This window comes from Cetorhinus maximus, chromosome 14 (assembly GCF_964194155.1).
Source record: "Cetorhinus maximus chromosome 14, sCetMax3.hap1.1, whole genome shotgun sequence".
Lineage (NCBI taxonomy): Eukaryota > Metazoa > Chordata > Chondrichthyes > Lamniformes > Cetorhinidae > Cetorhinus > Cetorhinus maximus.
Window position 1 is genome coordinate 79,245,912 of NC_135892.1, and position 26,013 is coordinate 79,271,924.

General features: G+C 39.8%; 1 protein-coding gene across 2 annotated transcripts in view; it reads left to right on the forward strand.

Moving 5' to 3' along the window:
* Positions 1-23,029, forward strand: part of bicral (BICRA like chromatin remodeling complex associated protein) — a 68,644-nt gene extending 45,615 nt beyond the window's left edge. For both annotated transcript variants that reach the window (XM_078557141.1, XM_078557142.1), the window contains 8 exons: positions 480-2,471; positions 7,716-7,935; positions 9,786-9,907; positions 11,045-11,106; positions 12,568-12,716; positions 19,457-19,551; positions 19,874-19,976; positions 21,062-23,029. In XM_078557141.1, the coding sequence (XP_078413267.1) occupies positions 480-2,471; positions 7,716-7,935; positions 9,786-9,907; positions 11,045-11,106; positions 12,568-12,716; positions 19,457-19,551; positions 19,874-19,976; positions 21,062-22,011 (3,693 nt within the window). In that variant the 3' untranslated portion in view covers positions 22,012-23,029. The remainder of the gene's footprint in view (positions 1-479; positions 2,472-7,715; positions 7,936-9,785; positions 9,908-11,044; positions 11,107-12,567; positions 12,717-19,456; positions 19,552-19,873; positions 19,977-21,061) is intronic.
* Positions 23,030-26,013: the final 2,984 nt, after the last annotated feature.

Genomic DNA, 26,013 nt, shown 5'->3' on the forward strand with positions numbered 1-26,013 from the left:
GACAAAGAATGGGATTGATTACCTTTAAGAATATTGTATTTTACTTAGTTAGGAGCATAACAAAAATGACCTCACTCAGTTCTTTGTCCCTTCCCAGACTTTGAAGTCTTGTGGAGAGGGTAAGAGCCATTCTGACTTCTGCTGGCGAAGCAGGGAAAGTGCACTTGTAGGAGCGGGCTGCACCCCCACGCCCAACCATATCACCTCCCTCCCGCACTCCAAATTATGGTTATGATACCATCCTTGCTATGTGGAATGGAGCTTTGGGTGCTGGCCATGGACACCCGTAAATCCCACTCTGCCACAGATGGAGCAAGGACCTTGGAATTTCATCTCATTTTAACTTTTGCTAACAGCTATTTCTAAAATCTTTCTAATTCTGCCCAAAACTCAATTTCTCAAAAGAAAAATTAGCCTAGTTGTTTGTTTCAGGTTTGATAGACATATGATTACATTATGTTCCAACTTTCATTTTTCAGAGTGCTGATCCTACCTCTTCTACTAAAGATACACATAACCACATTGGAGAAGAATCCAACTCAAGACTGCAATTAGCAAGTGGTCTGAATGTTTTGGAGGAACTGGATACCTCTTCACCTCTCTCAAACTTAAATGGGGACCAGCCTTTTGACATTCTGCAGAAGTCTCTTCAAGAGGCCAATATCACTCAACAAACCTTACAGGAGGAAGCAGATTTGGCAGCTGGTATTACTTCCACCCAGGAGTTTTCTCAAACTCAGCTTCATGCTGCATCCTTTTCTCAGGTTTCACAGTTATCTTCTGGCACTTCAGCAGTAAGAGGCCTGACACAGCAGCAGATGAATGTAACACCGGCTCCCATTTTGCAGCAGGTTTTGCGAACTCCCTTTGTAAATAATGAAGCTAATGTACAGCCTGGGTTTTTTCAACAAATGGGCATCAACAGTGTTGCCATTCAGCATGTACCCAGCAGCAACCAAGCTGGTGGCATTGGACCAATTCAGCTGATTAGCTCATTAGATGCTCAGCAGCCTGTAATGACTCTTAATCACCTTGAAGGGTCTCAGTTTATATCGAAGAGCAGTGGACAGCCAACTGCTCTAACCTCGGTGCCTCTAGGTGGTTACAATATGTCATCTCTTCCCAACCAGCAACAAATGTCTTTGAATTCGTCTGGCTTAAGTGAGACTGGTGGATTGTTGCTTCAGAGAAGAGTGACAGCACTTAATGGAAACACTTACTATGGGACCTCTAACATTGGTCAGGTACCACAACCTATGTCTGTTCACTTTAGTGGTAATAATATTCAAACAGCACTGCCTTTGCATAATATTATCATACAAAGAGGTCCTGTACCAAGCCAGTCTAAAATTTCACTTAGTATTCAACCTAAGCCTGCTCAGATGAATCAGCAACAAACAGTTTACAATGTCAACAACTTGGAATTGCAGACAGCGTTCAAACTCCAAAATGAAGTTGCATTACAGCAACAGCAAATGCAGCATGGCCTTCCTTTTTGCTCCACAAACTCTTCTCAGAGTTCATCAGTGGGCCCAGCACTGGGTGTCAATATTACAAAGCAACAGGTACGTGGAAAGTCCGGTAGACCACAAGTTTTAAATCAAACTGGAAACAGTATCATAATTCGTCCTCCTATTGGACAACATGAACCTCTTGTATCCCAGAACCAGTTTTTCATTCCTACCAGCCTAGCATTAAATATGAATTCAACTGTTCAACACCTTCAGACTGCAAATGGACAGATTCTTCAAAATCGAACAGTACCCACCCAACTGGTCTCTAGCCAAGTAGCTTCTGAATGTGTTCTAACGAATCGGAATTCTTCCGGTACGATGCTGGCTACCCAGTCTTTTTCAGGACAATTCTTGAATAATCAGAATTCTGCTGGACAGTTGGTTTCTGGTCAGGGTGGTATGGAACAAGTTGTTAATGCTTCAGGAGGGCAGCTATTAACAAACCATGGCTCATCGCAGCTCATAACTGGGCAGGTTCCACTCCACCAGGCATCACCGATGGTATTTAATCTTACAACCAGTCAAGGTGTCCAACCCACTGCTGGCTCAAGCATTAATACAGGAATATTTAAACAATCTGGGCAGAATACAGTCCAAGGAAGGTCATTGCAAAACCAGCTTACTGTTTCAAATACACCTAGTTCAATGTGCTCCAGCTACGTGTCTACTGTACAGCCTATAATATCATCAGCAAGCGGTGGTGACCATGTCACACAAACATGTTCCAGTGGTAACATTGTAATGGTTTGTCAGGGAGAGCAATCTCTTGTGACTGTACAGCCTGCACAGCAGCAACCACAGTGTCAGCAACAGTTGGATATGAATCAAATTTACCGGATTTCCAATCCTTATCACCAAAATGCAAGTGTAATGCAGCCCTCACGACAGGTCGTATTTAACCGGACAGAGATGCCAATAACGCAAACCAGCAATCAGCAACAATTTCTGTACTCGCAAGTAGGTGATGAATCAATGTATTAAATTTATCAATGATACATTTTAAAGAAGTGAAATACTTTACCAGAGAAAAATCTTTTTCATCGCATTGTCTGAGTTAGTACAGCAGTGAAAAGTATGTACAATAATTTGTTGTCTGTGTTGGTGCAATATTCCATATACACATATTATTGTACTTTCAAAACTAGAAACAAGGAAGAGCTAAGGAATCTTTCATTAAATTATTCATCTCGAAATGGGCATAAACTGAAATATTTTTTAGAGGCTTGATTGATTTCTGGACTTCTAGAAAATTCAAATGGCATTCTAATCAGATGACTACAACAGGGTCTGTGAAATTTTTACTTATTAGACCACTTGATAAATATCGGTAACTTACTGTAAACACAGATTGTTCTCAACATTTCTTTAGCTGGACCCTGATTCTGCAATGTATTATGCATCATCCTTCAATATAAATTAAAATGATTTAATGTTTCTATTTTGACATTTACTGTATCTTCGTGAACATGAATAACATAGAACCTTCTTAGCATACTGATTTCATTATTTTAATGTTCAGCTTTATGCCAACTTAATTTTCACTATTTACTGTTGTCTTTCACATGGAATCCTCTTTAATTTTCTTTTCAAAATATGTTTCTGGAGTTTTTCTTTACATTTGAGGTGAGGTGAGAGTGACTGCCATTGACATCAAGCCAGCATTTGACTGAGCGTGGCATCAAGGAGCCCTAGCAAAACTGGAGCTAATGGGAATCAGGGGGAAAACCTTCTGGTTGGAGTAACACCTAGCATAAAGGAAAATGGTTATGGTTGTTGGAGGTCAATCATCCCAGTTCCATGACATCACAGCAGGAGTTCCTCGGGGTAGTGTCCTAGACCCAACCATCTTCAGCTGCTTCATCAATGACCTTCCTCCCATCATAAGGTCAGAAGTGGGGATGTTCGCTGATGATTGCACAATGTTCAGCACCATTTGCGACTCCTCAGATACTGAAGCAGCCCATGTCCAAATGCAGCAAGATCTGGACAATATCCAGGCTTGGGCTGACAATTGGCAAGTAACATTATCGCCAAACAAGTGCCAGGCAGTGACCATCTCCAACAAGAGAGAATCTAATCATCACTCCATGAAATTCAATGGCATTACCATTGCTGAATCCCCCACTATCAACATCCTGGGGGCTACCATTGACCAGAAACTGAACTGGGCCAGCCATATAAATACTGTGGCTATAAGCGCAGGTCAGAAGCTAGGAATCCTGTGGTAACTCACCTCCTGACTTCCCAAAGCCTGTCCACCATCTATAAGACACAAGTCAGGAGGGTGATGGAATACTCTCCACTTGCCTCGATGAGTACAGCTCTAACAACACTCAGGAAGCTCAACACTATCCAGGTCAAAGCAGCCTCCCGCTTGATCGGCACCTCTTCCACGAATATTCACTCCCCCTACCACCGACTAACAGTGGCAGCAGTGTGTACCATCTACAAGATGCACTGCAGAAACTCACCAAGGCTCCTTAGGCAGCACCTTCCAAACCCATGACCACTACCATCTAGAAGGACAAGGGCAGCAAACACATGGGAACACCATCATCTGGAAGTTCCCCTCCAAGCCGCTCAACATCCTGACTTGGAAATATGTCGCCATTCCTTCACTATCACTGGGTCAAAATCCTGGAACTCCCTTCCCTAACAGCACCGTGGGTGTACCTACACTACAGGGACTGCAGTGGTTCAAGAAAGCAGCTCACCATCACCTTCTCAAGGGCAATTAGGGATGGTCAATAAGTGCTTCCCTAGCCAGTGATGCCTACATCCCGTAATGTTTTTAAAAAAAATCATTTTTAGTTCTTCCAAGTTACAACTTATGCCAAACCAATCTGGCAACTGACTGTTCCGTACAATTCTCTGACAAAATTCTGGTATAGTAATTGTGGTTAACCTGGAATTCATTTGTTTGACTTCATTCCCTAATGCAGATGACTTACTTTTGTCGGATGTAAGTAGATCTAAAAATAGAGGGAGGTGAAATTCAAAGTTGGTGGGGGTGCAAAACAGGTGGCAACGAAACAATGGGTTGTATATTGGGCGACTGATTTCCTACTCCCCATTTTGTGTCCCAGCTGAATTTGAATTTCGCCTTTAGGCTCGCTTAAAACGCACAAAACTAATGAGAACCGCTGCTGTGAGTGGCCTTAAAGGTCTAAAATGCTGCACTTCTAGTGACAGTCACACTGGATGCCAGATTGAGGAGGGTGTTAGCATGCGCACAATTGGCTGAAAATACACAAATAAGCAGGTTATGACATCAATCAGTGTGTAATGTTGATTTGATGCCATGGCTGTCATCTTGCTGCTGTACATTCCAGCTAACCCTGTCTCTTAATCATGTATGACTGATTCAGCAGCAAGAAGCATCCCCCCACACCCCCATCAACACTATTTTAAGGGATCATCAATTTCTTACAGGTTAGCTATGGATTGACTTCTACAGGCTGTTGTTGTGATTGTACAAGTGTTTTGTTCAGTAAGTTCCTAAAGTCTATAGGAGATGATGTGGTAGGTGCTGAAGGAGTTGGCCCTGACTGTAAGGCTTCTGCGTAAACCAGTTGCTCCCAGACGTGGGTGCAGTACCTGGCATTCCCATTGGAATACTGCTTGACTTGGAGAATGAATAGAGACACACAAAGCAAGCAACCTGCTTGGAAGAGGAAGGGGAGGAGGGCTCCCCGGGGCAATACCCCCAGAGCTTTCAGGGAACAATTCTCCTGAACCGCAGAGAGGAGCAGTGTGTGAGATGACTGTGCTTCACTGATGACCTTCACAGTGAAATCTGCCAACTTTGGCAGCCACAACTGCAACCTTAGAACAGGGCAAGGACTGCATTGCCAATGGCTTATGGAGGTGACTGCAACCATGAATTTTTATGTGTCAGACTTCTTCCAGGCTGGATCAAGAGACATTTGCAACATCTACAGTTTGCTGCCCACTGCTGTGTACCAGAGGTCACTGGCGCTCTCTATTCAAAGAGCGCTACGTTTTATTCTCTTTTGCCAAAGAACAGCAGATGGAGTGAGCATGCAGTTTCGCTAAGATACAGACTTCCATGGTGTAGGGTACCATTGACTGCAAGCATATCACTTTGCAGACAGCACATGCCAACTCTGAGATATACTGCAACTGAGAGAGATTCTACTCCCTCGATGTCCAGCTGGTATGCACCCCTACTCAGCGAATCATGCTGGTCTAGGCCCAGTACCTTGGCAACAGCCATAATGCCTTAATTCTGTGGCAGCCTGCTATTCCTTATGTATTTGAGCCACCACGATAAATCAAAAATCAAGGGCTTTCTACTGATGACGTGGCTTCATTACTCAGATGCACAACCTATGCACAAGTGGGCAGCCTGCATACAATGAAAGCTTTGGAGGACCCCTACAGTTCTTGGCAGACTGCCTATAAAAATTTGTTGTGGCCAGGTGTATATTGTGCAACTTCGCCATTGTAAAGACTCAGCTCTTGTCGCCATCTATACAAAGAGCAGCTGAAGAGTAGAAGGGGGAAGAGGCAACATAGCCACAATTTGGCTGGCAGATCATGAACAACTCTCCCAATTGCAACACCAGTTAATGCAGCCACAAGTCCCATTACCAGCAGCCCCACACCTTATCTCCCCTACATTGCTGACCATCATAGCATTCAGTTGGTTACAATGCAAAAATGAATGGCACCACAAAACAAATATTCTAAGCCGAATTTCTGAATCAAACCATGCCATATTTCATACAAAATTCAACTAATCATCCTTCTGTATTTCCTTAGTGCCTATCATCTTTGTGTCTAGTGTTCCTATGCAGTCCAAACCAGTGGCTACAGTATGGCTGGTGAAAGGCTGCTGGCTTTCAGCAGGAGAGACTACATGGATTCGAAGGTCCAGCTTCAGACTGCACTATCTCGGCATGGGTGGCAACTGTTTGGGCTGACTGGCTGACAATCAACAGCAGGGGCCACAGTGCTGAGAGGACGAATGGTGTACCTGAGAGGTTTGTGCTTCAGAGAGCCACTGCCACTCCCCAAGATGGTGCCTCACCAATCCTAGTAATGTTTTGGAGGACAGACTGCTGGATGTTTGTGACACCCTGCAAGTCCCTTAGACTGCTGCCATCATGGTTGTGGATACTAGTGTTCAGAGCTTGCATGGCAGCACCAGACATTGGCTGTTTTCTGCTTGTGCTGCAATGGAAGCTGAGATATTGGCTGTCAGCTGCTGCATGGTTTGATCTACAAATGCACTAATGAAGTTGGCTGCCACTTCCATGCTGGAAAGAAAGGATTTCAATCTCCACATCAAACCCTGTGCCAAGTTGGTGCCGGGACTCCTCCATGTCACTTTACATTGCTTCCATTGCTTTTTCATACTTTGCCTAGAGGACCTCCTGATCCCAGAGGATAGAACACACTTCTCGAATAAGGCTTTTAATATAAGCTCTGAACATTTGGGAGCCTGCTCTCTTGAATGGCATACCATTCTTCTTCCCAGGTCAGAATCCGTTGTGGAATGACATTCATTATCTGCTCTAGCCATGATGCACCTCTTTAAGAAGTGCGGGTTAAATTTAACTTGTGTTAGCCTCTCATAATTTTGGGACCCCTGCCGGTTGGTGCTGGCTGCAGGCTGCAATCATGGTAATGAATAGGCAGCATGAAGTTGGTCTGGTGCATGCATTGGAAGCAACAGGTGGAGGTTAATTGAGCATCGTGATTTCTGCTCCTGGTTCAGGAAGTTATTGATTTTCACAGCCAAAACCATTTGTGGTACTGTTATTAACTTTCAAATTGTATTATATTTTTATGATAGATTGCTGTGCAAAATTGACTTTTTAATTTCAACAATAAGTTTATCTGGAGTATGTCTATGCCTCCACATACTGGAATTTATAATTATTTCAGTTAAACCAGAACAAGAACGAAAGTATTACCTAATTAGTTTAAAAAATCTTTCACTAACTATTGCAGAATTTGTTTCAAACATTTACTGATTCAATTTTACTAAAAAGCATATATACAAACTAATATATCAGAATTGTAGCTGTATTAATTGGTAATTGTAGCTGTATTAATTTTCCTAAATTGGGACAGCCTATGCAGTTGTGTAATTGTGTGAATTGTTCATGCTTATTGTTGGATGCTTAGATGCATTCATTGTACAGTTTTATTTATACAATATCATGATTGCAGGCTCCAAAGAAGATGATGGCAACAAGTAAGCACCAACCAGTCACTAGTCACTCCTTGGCTAGCTTGGGACAGCTCTCCAATCAAGCTTCAGCTTCTCTCTTTGGCAGTCACACTCTGCCCAGTTCTGTTCCAAAGGCGCATTCTGGTGATGGCATAAGACAGCCCCATATACCCAGCATATTGAACAATGCAGGAATTCTAGGCAAAGCTACATGTCTGGGTAAGTAAGGGAACTTTTCATTGTATTCATGTGGACAGAAATAGCAACAAGACCCAATGCCTGGTATTTCTACTACGTTAAGAATAAGTCTCAAAAAGTTTGTATACAATCGAGTGTGTGTGTATAAAGAATATACTGTAGTAATGTTGTATTGAGTCACCTAGAACTGAAGTAGAGGTAAAAGAAATGAAAATGCTGTAAATCTGCAAACGTAGATATTGTTGGAAATACACAGTAGACTATTAAGCACCTGAATAGAGAAAACATGAGTTAATGGCCCAGATCTTCTGGTCTTTGGATAGTCAAGAGAGCGGACGTAACCCCCTGAGATGCGCTACGGGACCCCTTAGAAGTCCCAACACAATGATTCCATGGGAATTGCCCAGTAAGTTTGAACTTCCAATCCCCCTGCTCCCTGGGATCCTCCAAAAAAGTCTCCAACACTGAATTAGAATCAGAGACTTCGGCTGGTTTCGACTTACCTGGATGGTTACCCAGGAAATGTTAGACAGAAAAATCCCAGTTTAACTCCTGGGTAACTATACAACTGACCCCCTCAAACCGACCTGACTAGCCCCCACCACCCGACTCACCCCTGACTCCGCCCCTGACCTGACCCCAATACCTGACTCCACCCCCCGACCTGACCTGAACTCAGCACGCTACCCAGCAGCCACCATATACATACCCCTTACCCACTTACCTTACCCACCCCACCGTCTTACCCATTTACCTTACCCACACCCTTTGACCCACTTAACCTTATCCTACTCTTTTGCCCACCCTAACCCCTCACCCACTCTACTCCCTTACCCACTTAATTCACCCACTTATCTTACCCCCTTGCCTCATCCACCCTACCCCCTTACACACTTGTCTGCTCTCCGTAACTTTTCAAAGAAGCTTTGGGATATTTAAACTCTACTTACTAGAATATAGCAGCTTGTGTTATACTTAGGGGGCAGTGTGGCTTCTGTGCAGATTCTCTCCACTGCTCCCCCCTTCCCCGAGGTTTCCTGCACTGAGTCAGTTTAGAAGGATCCTCCATTGGAAGATTGCCCAGAGAAATGGAGGAAAGTAAGTGATCAGGGGCAGAAGTAGGTGTTCCAATCCTGATCGGGAAATTTGTGTCTCTCGGGTGCGAAGCTTGCCAAATTGGCTACCTTTTTCAAAAATACTGAAGTAAAACCAAGGGCAAACAATGTATGTAATGTAATAGTAGTATGCATTAATAAAAAATCTGTTGGTATAGCAATTTACAGCAGTAACATCTTCCAAGTTATAATATGCATGTATCTAATTTATTCAACTGTTCCTGAAAGCTTAGGAATGCTTTTTGACATAGATGAACAGAATGAATTGCAGCAGTTTATTTCAACCCACTTATACAGTAACACCATTTCATAGAAGGTGTAAAAGGAAGAGATATGAAGGTTACATGACATTGCTGTTGCCTCTCACCTTGAGACATTGTGAATTTCAGCTGAGTTGAGAGAGATTGACATAACAATTCTCAAAACATTTCATTTTTTAATGAACAGTGTGATCAGGAGAGATGATATGTTTTCATTAAGTTTTTTAAAATTCGCTGTGTGAAAAAATACATGAAACCTCCAATGTGTCAAATGTCTCAGAGATTTTCAGCAACGGTGTGCAGATTTAACCAACTCAAGAAAATATAATGCCTTGGGATTAAATTAATTAAAAGTTGAACAGTTAATTAAAGATGCACTTCCTATTTCTTAAGTGTACAACCAAATTTAATCCGCTTTAAATTATAAAGGGTTTGCATAAATCTGTTTCTTAAATATCTTTTATAAAGTTTTGTTCTCTATATTTGTATATTACAGCTGTGCAAATGAGCGACAGTCAACTTCACAAAACTGCTGGAACTTTACAACAGCACTTGGGACAGCTGCATCCACTGCAGGATAAAATGTTAGGACAGCCAGAGATACAGAAAATTTCACAAGTAGGTTGCTGCTTTTATGGTATCTGTGGTTCAATAGAATTCTACAATTCTCATTTAAACTTCTAATAAAAATGCTTTGCCATTAAGTTAATCAAAGTAACTTCAAATGTGACTGTCAATTTCAAATTCTAATAACTAAACAAAGTGTAAACAACCATTCCAAGAGATGCAATAAAGCTAATGTTGAACTCATTGTATAAACTTTTGCAATTGTATTTAAGCTTAGAACTTAAAATGTAGTTAATAGCTAATATGTTAATATTAGTATTAACTTAAAATCTTACTTCAAAAAGAAAATTTCAGTTTTACAAAGCCACACTTAGTAAAATATGATCCTAAATACTTTTATGGATTGCTCCAATATCTTCACTCTTAAATATTAAATAACAGTGTTACAATTGCAGGGATCCTTCTTGTATTCACTGAGTTATATTTTTTGAAATATTTTTCTGTGCATCTGTTTTGCAATGTTGAATGCAAGAAATCTGCAAAAATTCTTTCTGCACAAGATGTGTAGTAAAAATACATTTATTTTGATGACAGCGTAAAGTGTTGAAAAAATGATGGGAATGTAAAGCATGATACATATTTAAATGATTGTGAATTTGCAAACCATTTGAGCTATTTAATGATTTTAAATATTTCCTAATATAGCATGCAATATGCAAATACTCATTTACTCTAATGGGGCACCTTCAAGTTGTAGCGTGTTGGCATAAACTGGTATTTGCTTTTCACAAAACATAGTAAACTGACCAGGTCTAAAATTTTGTATTGCTAGTAGAGGAATGAATAGGTTCTTAGCTAGTTTAGTCAAACTTAGTTAATATTCAGATATTAGTTTTTCTTTACAATGAACACTGTCTTGTTCATTTTGCTATTGTTTAGCAAACTACAACTTGTTTACTTTTACTTCTTTCCAAATAGTTTGGAATAGTGTCATTTGGTGTGGCATTATGCAAACAGAAATTAGCATGAACTGTTCCACAATGCCACACCTCCCACCAGTATTCTAATCTGCTAGGAGATAGGTAAGGGCCATATCTGTAGACATGTTGATAATGTTGCTCTGCAGTACATGTATCATTTCTAACATATATGTATATAGTTTTATATCATTAGTTTATTTCATTCTAGTTCGAAGGCCAAAATGTGGGACAGAAGAGACCTGCATCAAAGCAACTTACTAAAGAAAGTTTGTATGTACAATTGTTGAGCAGTATACTATGTTTTAAGAATTTTAATGTATCTCCCTAACTAATATTTTCTGTAACTGTCTTTCCACTAAACCAATACTACCACCCACTATTAAGTGACTGCTTCTGTTGCTCTGCTCCATTACTGCTTTGCCTCTCCTTTTGATGCCTTTGTCTCCTCCAGATCTTTCATGCCCTCATTCTTCCAAGATGTCCTAATGCAGTTGCTACCTTTACATCCTCAAATCTGAGAACCTCAGGCTTGTGTGCACCTACTGCATCACCAGCCTGGTTGTCCACTTCCAGATTTGTCTAAACTATCTCAAGCTACATTGCTTCTCATGTTCTGTGACTAAATGCAGCGTAATTATGAGCAACTGCAAACTTCCCTTCTTCACTATTGCACACCTTCTTCAGCCTAGTCTCCCTTCCTTGACTTCTTGCCTTCTATATTGTCCTAGCCCCATTCTGTCTTGCCCCAGATCCGCATAGTCAGCTATTTGTTGCATCAATACTTGCTTAATTTTCCCTTTCTTCAGACCTTGTGCCTCCCTTTCAAAGGCACTTTCATCATCCCACCCTGAAAAAACCTTCCAGTCTCTAACACCTCCATTTGCATCACTAAACTCATCTTTTCTAAGATCCCTCGAAATATTGTGAAGTTATCTGCCCACCTTTCTATCCACTTGCTATTTGAATTACTTTGCTTTGATTTCTAACATACCTGTAGCACCATTTATACTATGCAGCTCTGATCCTAGCGTGCTAAGTGTCTTTGCTCTCAGTGTGTCCATAGTTTTTGTTGAGGAGGACTAATCAAAAAATAATTGTTTTAATATTTTATGCAATGCGTTATTTCTATCTGTATCAATTGTATTGAAACCCCCTAATACAAAAGTTTGTTAGTTCCATTTTCTGTATCAGCCTTCCTTATGGATGAAACTTTTGTGATTTGAGATTTGCTGTTGTGGGCCCATAGTTTTAGAACCAGGTCAGATTAATCATGGTCACTCTTTATAGAACAATGCTCAGTAGAGATAGGTGAGTCATTCAGTTAGTCAGTCTACTTAGATTCAGGCACATGTCTCAGAGGTAACAGGTCACAGTGTTAACCCACGATGCTACCCAGTGCTGTCTCTTTTTAATTATTTGATTTATTAAGCTGTGGAAATTCTTTCCCAAGAAACATGGCTTGAGTATAAATGTATTGCACAGCATTCTTCAATATGTATTGTTATGAAAAGTTAAGGGGCCCAATTGAAACCCTATCGCCTCCTCCTCTGGCCAGTGGGAAAAGTGCATTTTTAATTGTTGTTTTGTAGGCCTCCATTTACCATCTGTACAGCTAAGGCTCAGTACATAGGATGATTCTGGCCATTGTTTAGTTTTATATTAGCTGTTTAAAATGAACAAGCTTTTAAAAAATTGCACGATTGACATTTCCTTTTTATGTTTATGTCTAAGGATTCTTCAGCAGTTGCAAGAAGAACAAAAAAATGTTCTACAACCTGACTATAAAACACCCTTCAGTTCACTGGAGGATGCCATGCAACGGCTTCTTCCATATCATGTGTTCCAAGGGAATCTGCCTTCCCAAGAGGAATTTCAGAAAGGTATTTCATTACCATTCTCGTATCAGACTTATTAAGCTATATTTTTATGCGGTTTCATGTAGAACTTTAGCAATATTGTAGTCTGCAATAATTGAAAATGATTTACTCATAGCCTCTTCAAAGTCCTTTTTGCTCTCATTGCTTATAATAATGACCCACTACAACTGCAAGGTTCTTCTGGAGTTTTTGGTAGCAAATGTGAAACAGTCAGCATTTGCTTTATTATCTGTAGTTGAACATTTGAAAGTTTGAAAAAAAACAAGTGATGAAGTGCAAATAAGGAAACTGGCTTCGTTTGCTTTATGCCTCTAAAAAGGTATCCACGGCATGTGTGCGCACATTTCTGGTGCTAGAAGCCATTTAGATGAATGTGTTGGTATACACATAGTGTTCACCGAAAGGAACTACAGCAAGCAGATTGTGACGTCAATCAGTGTGTAAACATTGTTTTGACACCAGCGCTTCCATTTTGGAGCTCAACACTTCAATCAGTGCCCTCCTTTAACCTTGTATATTGAATACGCCTTGAGCAGCAGGAAGGACCCCACACCAATGCCACTTAAAGAGATCATCAATTACATTTAGGTTAGTTACTGCCTGATTTCTATTGGCTGTTGCTGTGATAGTAGAAGTACTTGGTGCTTTCTACAGTTGTTTGAAGTAGCTAAGGTTTATAGGGAGTCGTGTGGTATGTGTTCAAGGACTTTGGCCTGATTTCAAGGATTCTATTAAACAAACCACTTTTCCCAGACATGGGTGCAGTAGCATGCATCCACTTTGGACTAGAGCAATATGGGGAGAATGAGAAGAGGCGATACAGAGCAGGGCAAGCTGCTGGAAGAGGAAGGCGGAGGAAAAGAGCACTAGCAAATAGTGGTTCTCCTACGTGAACCTCAGCGGGGAATGATGTGTCAGATGTCACCACTAAGGATGTCCTCACTGAAATCTTCCATCTATTGCAACCTTAGAGCAGGGCAAGGACAGCATTGTCAGTGTCTACGAAGACAACTGCGGTCATGAACTTTTATACGTTTGGCTCCTTCCAGACTGGAGCAGGTGATATTGGCAACATCTCCCAGTTTGCCACTCACCTTAGTATAAGAGAAGTCACTGAGGCTCTATATTCCAAGAGAGCTGAGTACATTTTATTCTCTTTTGCCAGAGAAGAGCAGGTGGATTGAACACCTAGCTTTGCAAAGATTGCAAATGTATATATTCCCATGGTGCAGCGTACCACTGCACACTCGTCTTTTTAGACACCACATGTCAACTCAGATGTACCTCAACCGAAAGGACTTCAACTCCCTTAATGTTCAACTGTTATGCAACTGTACGCAGCACGGATCAATACCAGATATCCTGGCAGCAGCCATGATGCCTTCATTCTATGACAGTCCATTATACCATCTGCATTTGAGCCACCATGACAAACCAGAGATTAGCTACTGGGTGGAAAAGACTATCCTTTGACAACATGGTTCAGGACTCTGGAGTGCAACCCTGCAGTACAGTGAGTGTCAAGATTTGTGATGGTCTGCCGCATGCATCACAACCATGCCATCATGAGGAGACAGTCCTTGTCACCAGCTATACCGCAACCAGTTAGTGGGGGGTGGGGGAGGAGAAGGAGAAAGTGGGGAGGAAATCAACAAAGCCCCTTTCTGACCACGCTCAACTGACTGCCATGCAACTAAACACAATCTCAATTCTCCCATTCACCACCAGTCTAACACCTTACCTTCCCTGTGTGCTGACCTTCACAGTGTCTGCTTTGCACAATGAAAAAATACAAGCCACCACAAAATAAATACTCCAAACCAAATTTATATATCAAGCCATGGCGTATTACATACAAACGTAAATTAATTACCCTTGTGCAATCCCTTAGTGCCTGTCTTCTGCGTGCTTTTGTTTGTCCTAGGGTTCCGATACTGTGTGACCCCAGTGGCTGCAGCATAGCTGGTGGAAGGCAGCTACTTATAGTGGGAGAGACTGAAGATGGCCTTGCAGGATAACCTTGAGTAGTTCTGGCCCTAGAAGGCCAGGCTTCAGACTGCGCCATATCAGAATATGCAGCAGCAGTTTGGGCTGGCTGGCTGGCTGATAGGGACTGATGGAGTAGTAGAGGTGGGAGGCCAAATGTTGTCATCCCACGAGAGTGTAGCGTTGAAAAATCTTGGAGCCCATTCTCTGCCATTATTGTGTGTTCCCCACATCAAAATCAATTGCCCCAACCCCTTTATTAGGTGCAGGCTAGCTTTAAGTAGTGACAGCTAGCTTTAACTTGTGCTAGCGTCTCATGATTTTGTGCCCTCACTCAGGAATGCAGCCACTTAACAGCATGCTTAGTGCTGGCTGCACTCTACAGTTGTTTAAATTATTAGGCAGCACAAAGTTTGTGTGTTGCCTGCATCAGAAACAATGGATATGGGGTAATCCCATATTGTGACTCCTGCACCTGTTTTCGAGCCCCCTTCAATTTCATGGCCATTGTGTTATAATTGTATGTTGTAAAGCTAAATGCAAGATAGGGTGCATTGGTAGCAACAAATGACAGATATATATTTGGATGAGTAGGTCTTGGGTCCCTTCCTCTCCTAAAATACACAAAGTATCATTCTGTTGTCAGACTGCTAGCTAAGAGCAGATGACAATCATGCTTTTTGTGCATTCCCTCATTTAGACATTGAAATTTATATAAATTCATCTAAATTACCTGTTGGTATCTTCTCACTTATACAAAATTAGGAATACACTGAAGTTGTTCAGCACAGATTTAAAACAAGTACTGCTTGGGAAGCCGTTTTAGCCATTTTGAAGATTGCATTCTAAAAAAGAGAGTAACTGTGTTTTGCTGCATCACTCAAGTGTTCGTTCAATTCTTTTGCATTGTTTTTGTCCCATTCCTTGCAGGTTTCAGGAGTAGCTTAGATTTTGCATTTTTTTGATTTTTCAGCAGCTCCCTATTTTCTGTTTGTGGTGGCTTGGTGGCTTGCCTACAATTTATGTTTCAACAACACAGTTTTTAAGATGGACATCCTGCTGGGTAAACCTGTCTATTTGCTGGTTATAGAGAAGGAAGAAGAGGATCTGAGGAGACTTAAGAGGGAGGTCTGTTTGCACTGAAGTGGTCTTGCCGCATTCGCTCTTACCTCACAACTCACGTCTCCTTCATACAAGTTTCATGATGTGAACAACTCTGCCAGTGGCTGTCAAGGTAACCACAGCCTTTAACTTCAATGCTACTGGGACCTTTCCAGCAACGGCAAGGAAATATGCCAAATTGCACAACCAGCAGTGCTCCAAGTAGATGACAGATGCCTTTCTTGCCAGAACTAATTCATTCTTTTTCTGAATGGAAGCAGGCAGCAAGGAGAGGACTGTTACATGTTCTCCCAATGTGAAGGGCATTATTGATGACACGAATGTCTCCATATAGGCCCCTACTTCATTCCCACATTTTCAGAAGTAGGACAAGGTTTCACATGACTAAATTAATCTTTGAATCATCGGCACAAAGTTACGCAGTGCATGCCTGCTACTTGGGTAGAATCATGTTTTCTTGATTTTTGCAGCAATCGGTATTGTCTGCATTATTTGGAGGGGCAAGAAGCCTGGATGGTTAACCCTTAGGAACCAAGAATACCTCTCTCAGCCAACAGAAACTGGACAAAAAAAGACTGCTGTATATTCGAAACGAAGGGGTGTGTCTAGTCAGAGTGTTCAATAGGGAATTGAACTTAGGACCATTGTTATCAAGGACTACAGTGTAAATGATCATGCAGTGGCCACACACTCCCCAGTATTCTACAGTTCGCTTAGATCTTCAAATATCACTTCATAGATGTGGCTAATGGACTTCTCTATTGTTGTCTTCAAACTTTGCAAAGTGTTTGTCATACTCACAAATGTCTGTATGTATTGGTCTCGGACTTAATTTGTAATCAAGCCATCTAAGGTCCTGATCCTCACCTGAGCAGCTGAAGGAGGACTCAAGCTAGACCTGTGCATTTGAAAAGAAATGAACAGTTGCTAGAGTGCTGTGCATTCTGAGTAATATTGAACCAATAGTTTATAGTGAAAGATGGTAGCATGCATTGTATGTCAATGCTATAAAACAACACAAAATGTGAGCAGTATTTCCTGAGACCAGTAAATTTCTTCCTCACCTTCTCCTAGCTTCATTATTCAGGTGAGACCACTTCTATTCTTTATGCCATTATCATCCAGATTGCTCTGCGACTGCTCTTAATTATTAGGTAACTCTCGTGTTTTCAGGTCCTCCTGCAGTAGCATAGCCAAAGCTATTTAAGTAATTGGCAAAGTTTTGTGTTAATTCCTTGCTGTAGCCATTTCATTGTCGTCTTTGTAGCAGGACAGCTTTAAGGGTGCACCTGATATTCTGCACCTTCCAATATAAGCCCAAATAGCTCCCAAACAACATTAATCCCAATGCTATTCTGCCAAGACCATATTATCAGTTTCCACAATGTCTTACATGTATTGGTGCTGTTTTGATGCTGGCACTAACAAAACCATCTTTTCAACGCTGGTCACTGAAGGTCTGATGAGTAGAGGGCAACACTTTATTTTCTTAATCCAGATGAGGATATTGAGACCACTTCTCTGACAAGAAAGTGACATTACAAGACAGAATTGGTAGAATTCTTAGACAATCAACTGTTCAGAAAAAGATAATAGTTAACCTTCACCCTATCACCTCCAGTGAATCTTAGTATCATTATTTCAGATTCAGGTCTGCTTTATATACCTTCTCAAGTTTAGTGGCATCAGTTGCTCCTGTGAGCTCTTACTTGTAGGGATTTACTCGTGCTGTCCTATAACTATTTTTAGAATAGTGTAACACAAGGTGGGGGCGGAGGTGGTAACAGCAGTTTCTCAGTATTACCTGAACTGTGTATTTATGTCTTCGGCATGTGAACTCAGTCTACTTGAGGGCAGATCAAGTGAACACTTGGATGAGGTAAAGCTTGATACAAATCCATAAGCTACGTTATTTCACATTAAGTGAACATAGAGATTGAAAATTCTTAAATCAGTCAATGTAGCTTAACTTTGAGTAATAATACAAACTAAAGACCATGCCATAATTCCCCAAAACAGTGAGTCATCTAGTTTGACTTCAGTAAAATGACTTGAGTCTGTCCACCAACATTTCTAACCTGTTAGTCTCAGTTTGCTGAACCTAATTTCCGTATAGCTTTATATTTAAGAAAGCTGATGACAGTATCTCTGTCTCTTATCTTCCTCTGTTCACAGATAATAAGGAGTCAAAGACTTCACAACATCGTGAGTGTGAAGTGTTTTTGATTACCAAACAATCTAATGAAGTGGTTATCATTTACTGTCATCAACATAGATCTTTAGGATCTTAACCACTGTTGAGAATTCAGTTGTTTAGTAGAGTCCATCTTGGGTTCAGTCACTCCCTTAAAACACTTTGAGCATATCTTATGGGTGTTGATTCACACTGCCCTATATAACTTGAACAACCTTAACCTAGTGAGGTAATAATAGAATGTGATCTGAACCAGATACTCTTGTCTTTCATACGTCTGTTTCTTGTCTGAAGGCAGATTGAACAGTTGGTGAGAAGAAGCCTAATACAAATCATTAAGTTGCTTTATTTTCTATCAATTGAACATACAGAGCAACATTTCTGATCGAATTCATTTTTTCCATTAATGCAACTTGTCTTTGTGAATAATATGAAAACAATGAATATGGTACACCATACCACTTGCATGACTTAAAGCTAATTTTTAACTCCTCTTCTTTGCACTCTCATTTTTCTTGCAATCCTTTATTGCCTGATTGCCTCTAGCTTTCACAGTTTCCTGTTTTTAAAGAAAACTAATTCAGTGTGGGGCTCTTAATGCTCCCTGACTCTTTCAACCCCATATGGAGCAAAGTCCACCAGCCTAATTTGGCAGTGACTCCTGCTGAGTTCAAATGAAGCATTGCTGTAGGATTAGAGAGTATTAAAGATCAACTGTGCTTCATTCTCCATTCTGTGGCACAATGGTTGAGGCACCTTATCTGAAATTTAATCAGTAAATTTATCTATGCTTCCTTTGAATTTAACCCTATGAGAGCCACCTTTAGCTTAATGAAAGCATTTTTATCATATTTATGCCTAGGTCCTCCCAAGATGGCATATCTTAAATCTGAGATGTGAAATAGCTTTTAAAAAACATGTGTGAATGCAATATGCTTTAAAACAAATCTTTACAAATATTTTTTAAAAATTTCAAATCCTTTTGGAAAATGGTCAAAGATTCTGGAATCTGATAGCTTTTCACTTTCGTCTTCAGTGATTTATTTTATGGAGCAGTAGCTATTGATATTAGACATTTCACTGACGCTGAAATGGACACTTAATTATGTCAAAAAGTATCAAGACAGAGCAACATAAGATGTTTTCTAGATGCTTTTAGGAATATTAGCAATGTAGTTTTATGTATCTCCATATTCAGATATCTCAGATCGGCAGGCGATGTTGAGATATTCTCTGCATGCATGGAGAGAGTAGAAATGATCTATCAGGTTGATCGACTCATGCAAATCTTAGTTACACAAAAGTAAAACCAACATGAGGATTGCTTCTAGCAATAATTTTCAAAGACAGAAAGATGATCAATATTTTGTTATTTATAAAGAATTTACAATGTTTTAGCATTGGCATTTGATACTAATTTTTTTCATTTTTTAAAAACCAGTGGATAATGAATTTGAAACTGTCTCAGTGCAATTGCTAAAACGCACTCAGATGATGCTCAGCAAGTACAGAAGACTGTTATTGGAAGATGTAATGGTAAGCATTAGTATAATGTGAAAACATCTTGTGAGCAGTTAACATCCCATGTTGTCCTAAGGGGAAAAGCAGCGGGAGGCATTTGAGAATTTAAAAACTTGATACATATGTAATATAACCACATGGGTGTAAGCTATAGAGTGTGGGAAGTAATGGGTCTACACAATTGGATGTGTAAATTATAGGAAAAATAAATTGCATTATGATTAGCATGGAGATGAATGTATTCATACAGAAGACATTTTTTAGTATACCAATAAATAAATGAGAAGGTGAGCATATTTTTGACAAATTACTGTAATCTTTATTTATTTGGCTTTAGCGAGTAAATCCTTCTGCTGAAATGGTGATGATTGACAGAGTGTTCAATCAGGATGAGAAAGCAGCGCTTAACCAGGACAAGCGCTTTTCTTTGGAGGATTCTGGTGAGTACTGTGGCAGTCTTGATCACAATGTTTGTAAGACGATCTGAAATAAAAATGTATTTTAACATATTCAATTCTGGCAATATTTTTTTCAATAAAATTATTAAAATTTTGCCACAAGCTCATATCGTAGCATGCTCAATTTGTAAAATTCTATTAAGGATCTGGCGAGTCCTTTTTTATTGAAAAGCACTGAGAAAAGGCAAAGCATCCTCTCCTCATCATTTATAGAAGAAAGTATGCTGGTAGAAAGTCATAATGAAGATCATGGGGTGGCTGGGGGACAAGGAACTTATAATTAACAATACAGACCAAGATATTCCAACTGTAATAACATTAATAGCCATTAACGAGAATGTAGTTAAGATGATTTGATAAACAAAACAGTGCATTTTTAGTAGACATTCTAGTCAACCTCCTTTGTCTATTTATTATAACGTTATGTTTTCTTTTTAGATGAGGTACCAATTTAATAGACAGATTAGTTCAATGAAAAATTAGAAAGATGATCATATTTCAACAGACGAGGGTGGTAAATTGGTCTGCTGGCTCCCTGTGTGTGCACTGTACCACATCTGGATTTCTTACCAGGAGTGACAATATATATGTGCGCACTTACATGGGCAAAATATTCATACTAAACATGTGTGATGGAATTTATCATCATATGATATCCTTCCTGTCATGAGCACTCTAATAACACCGGGCACTAAGAATGCCAGTGTGTTCTTGATGTCTAGGATTGCAGTAGCAGTAAGGGTAGTATTTAAAATCAAAAAAGCCATCGTAGGCTAAACAATCAATTGTAAAGCTATTTGATTACATAGACTAAGACTGTCTTATAAAAATTTTAAAAAAGAATGAAGGGCCATTTCCAGAGGCTGCCAGCTATGCTATTCTAATTTTGGCATCACCTAGGAATGGCTGATTTAAGTCGAAGTCACGCACATTTTTATTTTTTATTAGAGCCCTTTAAGCTGTTTATCTATAGCTGGGTTGAAAATGTTGCTCATTGCCATTCAGTGGCAACTAAATTTTATACTGCAATGATCCACATCATTCTTTATTTTTTTCCCTTTATTTAGATGGCTATTTGGCAAACTTCTGTTGTTCATCCACCGTTTTTGTAAAACCTGTAGCTGAAACACAACAATTAACTACAGACGTGATGCCACATAAGTCTTCAGGAAGTAGTAGCAGGCAGTCTACACCAGCAAATGCTACTATCAACCAGAAAAGTGCATCCTCAAGGATGGTTCATTTAACTTCTTCTGTGGCAAGTGGGGTCAAGGCAACCACAAACTCTTCCACTATCAGCCCATGCACTGCTAAATCCTACAGCAGCAGCAAAGGGCTCAAACTAACAATCCATCCGGAGACAGCTTATGGAGCTGGAACACAAAGTAAATCTTCAAAAACTCAAGAACAGTCAGATACTGGAAACCAAGGTGATAAAATTACTACTGGTCCCTCATCTGGTTACGTAGAGACTCAAAGCACAAAAATTTGTGAACCTGTTGTTGGAACTGTCCAAGTATGTGAAGGAGAAGAAGGTACGTCTGATGTTGAGGAAAAGCACCATAATTCTTGTGATAAAGTCACTGTAGAAGGTCTAATGAAGGAAGCACTGAACCCTGTTATTAATCAGATTAGTAATCCCATTAAATTGGAACATAATGAGGGTGACTCACAGTTGCCTTGGCATGACCAGTCACAAGACAAAAGTGCTAAAAATTCTCATCAGCATGACTTTACATGTATGCAGACTAAAGATGCAAAAGAAGCACAATGCGACACATCACTCCATGAACATTTGGAGAGTGCAATCAATAGCATTTTGGATCTACAACAAGCTCAGAAACCTTCTGACAGTGCTGTCATCAAAAATAACTCACCTGACCTTGAAACTCCTCATTTTTCAGCCTTAGCTCCTGTGGAGAACTATATAGAAAAATGTATCCCAGATCATAATGAGAGCATCAGAGAAACAGACTCCATCTTAGAAGCAGCAGTGAATAGCATACTGGAATGCTGATAATGTGACCATGAAGGAACAGAAATGATTGTCAGCTGTGTTGACAACTTATAGGGATAAAGTAGCATGGTCCTCTGTATTGAGAACAGGTGCAGTTAGTGTTCCTGGAAAGAGGATAAATGGAGTAGAAACTAGGATATAGATTTATTTTGAAGCAAACTAGTTTGAGCTTAGGAAGGTCCATTGTAGTTTGTACATTGAAAATAATTATGGTGGCACAAGGTGCACATTAAGTCTTTTGTTTAAAAGTCGTTAAGAGAAAATTAATTTTATTGAGTTTTGTTTTGAAAGCTCTAATTTCATGTAAAATGTACTCTTCAATTTCAAGAGTGCTTTTCAGTTTGTGGTAGTAATTCATGTTTTTATTCATACTTTAATGTGTAAGTGTTATTTTTTGGTTCTTTTTGTCTTTCATTTTATGTAAGACTTTTTGAAAATCGAGTGCCAATAAGTTAATTTTGAATAGTTGATGAGCAACATTCCCATTTAAATCAAAATTTAAAACTGGAACTGTTGATACTGAAGTGAAAGCCCACTTCATTATTCAGTTTCCATTTTTAATACCACTAAGTATGATTATTTAAGGGAGGCTGCTTTAGGTCTTAAAGGCCTAAATAGAAAGCACAGTGTGGATGTCCATATTGTGATCCATTAGATTCTAGATCTAAGAAATGATGATTGCATTCCCATTTTGCAGACTTATTATTTTTGTCTTGCACACGCAGCAGTAAGCTTCTGTGCATAAGTGAGGAGCACAAAGTACACCATTAGATCAGTGAGGCCTTACAAACTGACTTCACAAGAAGAAAATGTCACTTATGGACTAAATGGTACAGCGTCTTTTGCTTTAAATATTCTGATTTGTGTAGTGTCCAGCTATGGTCCTCCTTAGAAATGCTTTGTACACATTTTTAAAATATTTATAAAGATTTTTTGTAAAAAAAAAGAAAAAGGAAATGTCAAAGTTATTTTTGTTATGTTGGTTCAGTACCTATATATAAAGCATGGTAAAACATGATCTGAATGAATTATTAAGAAGTATTTTAGTTGAATGCTAACAAAACACTGAATCAACTTTTCAAATGAGCCAAAGAATTCAACAAAACCAATTTGTGTTGATCTTTTCTTTTAATTTATTGAAGATTATCTGTGTATTCAAATTTGTAGCACTGCAGGCTAGTGGCCACCATTTCTCAATATTACAGTTTATTTGAATATTGTGTTGTAATTATTTATTTTGATATTATTTGCACGAGAAGTAACTGAGTCTGTGATAGATATTCCTAGACAGTACAGTAACAGTAAGAATCTTTGAATTCTTAAATGATGGCAGAAGATTGGCATAAAATGTTTTGAGATGTGGGGTTTATTTCTTATAAAAGGAAGTATGCTTTGTGAACAGTTATTTAACTGCTGTCCTGCCAAAGATGAAACCTTCTTAATTTTTGTCATGTATTTTTTAAGGTTAGCAAATTGAAAATTTGTATACACACAGAGCAACAAGAGTCCTTGAGTTGAATCCCCAGCCTTAAAGACAATAAACTAAGAAAAAGGCATGTTTCATTGATTATTAAATTTGTAAAATCCCCATTCATGTGAATTTTGTTTGGAAATGTTAAATATTTTTGGCGATTTAATGTAAGAACACTGTTGAGAAAGTAACTTGAATCTAAAGAATGATACTTCAGCTGCAGCTAGGCTTCCCGATGGCTCAGTGGGTAGTTGCATTCCTGATTTGTTGTCCTGAGCCATGCAGACCAGGATGGTCCCAAGTTTGGTTAATGCAGCACAGATCAGAAATTATTCTCGACTGTGTTGACAGTGAGTGTATTACAATTGGCTTCAGTTCTTCCATGCTAAGGAGAGTAATAAAATCAGGCAGGTTTCTATGCTTGAACGTATCTTGTGACTGCTGCTGGAAAGTATGCTGGGGAAGTAGGGATGGAGTTCACCTACTCATTTGAACAGCCTTCCAATCCTCATTTTTCAGGTTAGTGTGAAAATCAGTCACTGGAGAATGGCCAATGTCTTTGGATAGCGTGACTCACCATCCTTGGAGGAGGAAGGGAGAAAATTTGCAATTGCGTTTTGTAATATTTACTGTAGAAAACAATTTTATAATAGAATCAAGGTAAATCACTGGTATAGTGAATCAGAACACTTTATTTATGGAACTTTAATGTTAAACTGATAAGAGTGAGGTTCCTTATTGAGTGTGAAGTTGTAATGAAAAAATGTTTTGTGATATTCATCTAATTCATAATGGGGTAGAACAGCAACACAAATTCAGTAAGGCAACAAGGATATCTTGGTACTAAAATGTTACAGTACAGCATTGACAGCCCTCAGCTAGATTGCTTCCTGGGATGAAAGGGTTTCCTCATGATGAGAGGCTGAGTAAATTGGGCCAATATTCTCGGCACTTTAGAAAAATGAGAAGTGATCTCATTGAATCATCCAAGAATCTGAAGGGGCTTGACAGGGTAGATTTTTGGTCCCGCGTGGAATTAAGGGATAATAAGGAGTGGGTGGGAAAGTGGAGTTGAGACATAAGATCAGCCATGATCATATTATAAGAACATAAATAGGAGCAGGAGCAGAGCACACAGCCCATCGAGCCTGCTCCGGCATCCAATTCGATCATGGTTGATCTTGGGCTTTAACTCCATTTTCCTGCTCCCCATTCCTCGAGAAACCAAAAATCTGTCAATCCCAGTCTTAAATGTATTCAATGATGGAGCATCCACAACCCTCTGGGATAGAGAATTGCAAAGATTCACAACTCTGAGCAAAGTAATTTCTCTGCATCTCAGTGCTAAATGATTGGCCCCTTATGCTAGGAACCTGCACCCTGCACCCCCCCTGTATTTTAGCTTCCGCAGGAGAAGCAATCTCTGTGTCCACCCTATCAAGCCCCTTCAGAATTTTGTAGGTTTCACTGAGATCACCTCTCATTCTTCTAAACCCCAGAGAATATAAGCCGAATTTATTCAGCCTTGCACCATAAGACAACCCCCTCATCCCAGGTATCAATTTAGTGAAACTTTACTGTACCATCTCCAATGCAAGTACAGTAAAGTCCCACAGTTTGCAATTTCCTGGTTTGTGTTTACACTTACCCGTGTTTTGAACTTTGTGTACAGCATCGCGTGAGCAATGTTCACTCATCCGTGGTTTCTTATCCCGGGGAAACAATAGCCATAACGGAGCAGAGACCGGAATGGTTGCAACTGAAGTGCAGCACGAGCGAAGGGATTTACACGGATATGTCTGAATCTTGCTGCAATACTAGCTGGGCTCATTTTGAAATCTTCACTGATGTACTGCTCAGAGGCTCCCCTGTCTGTTGGATATAGGTACTGCAGCACAATTTAGAGTAGAGTAACTGCCCTAACCAATGCTCTCCCCTTGCATGGCTGGAACCTATCTAAATCAGTCCCATGGAAAAGCATGTTCATTGTTCGCAATTTCACCATTTGTGAGGTTTCGCGGGAATGTAACCCCTATGAATGGCAGGACTTTACTGTATTTTTTTTTAAATGTGGAGATTAAAGCTGCACATAATACTCCATATGTGGTCTCACCAAAACCCTGTAGAACTGTTGCAAGACTTCTTTACTCTTGTACTCCAATCCATTTGCAATATAGGCCAAAGTGTCATTTGCTTTCCTAATTACTAGCTGTGCCTGCATGCTAACTTTTTGCATTCCTTGTACAAGCACACCCAGGTAGGTCTTTTTGAACATCAACACTTACAAGTTTCAGAAGATATTCTGCTTTTTTATTCTTACAACCGAAGTGAATAATTTCACACTTCCCTATATTATACTCCGTCTGCCATCTTGTTGCCCACTCACCTAATCCGTCTATATCTCTTTGCAGCCTCTGTGTCCTCCCTGCAGCTTACCTCTGCACCTATCTTGGTATCATTAGGAAATTTAGATACATTACTTTCTGTCTCTTCATCTAAGTCATTATATAGAATGTAAATAGCTGAGGCCC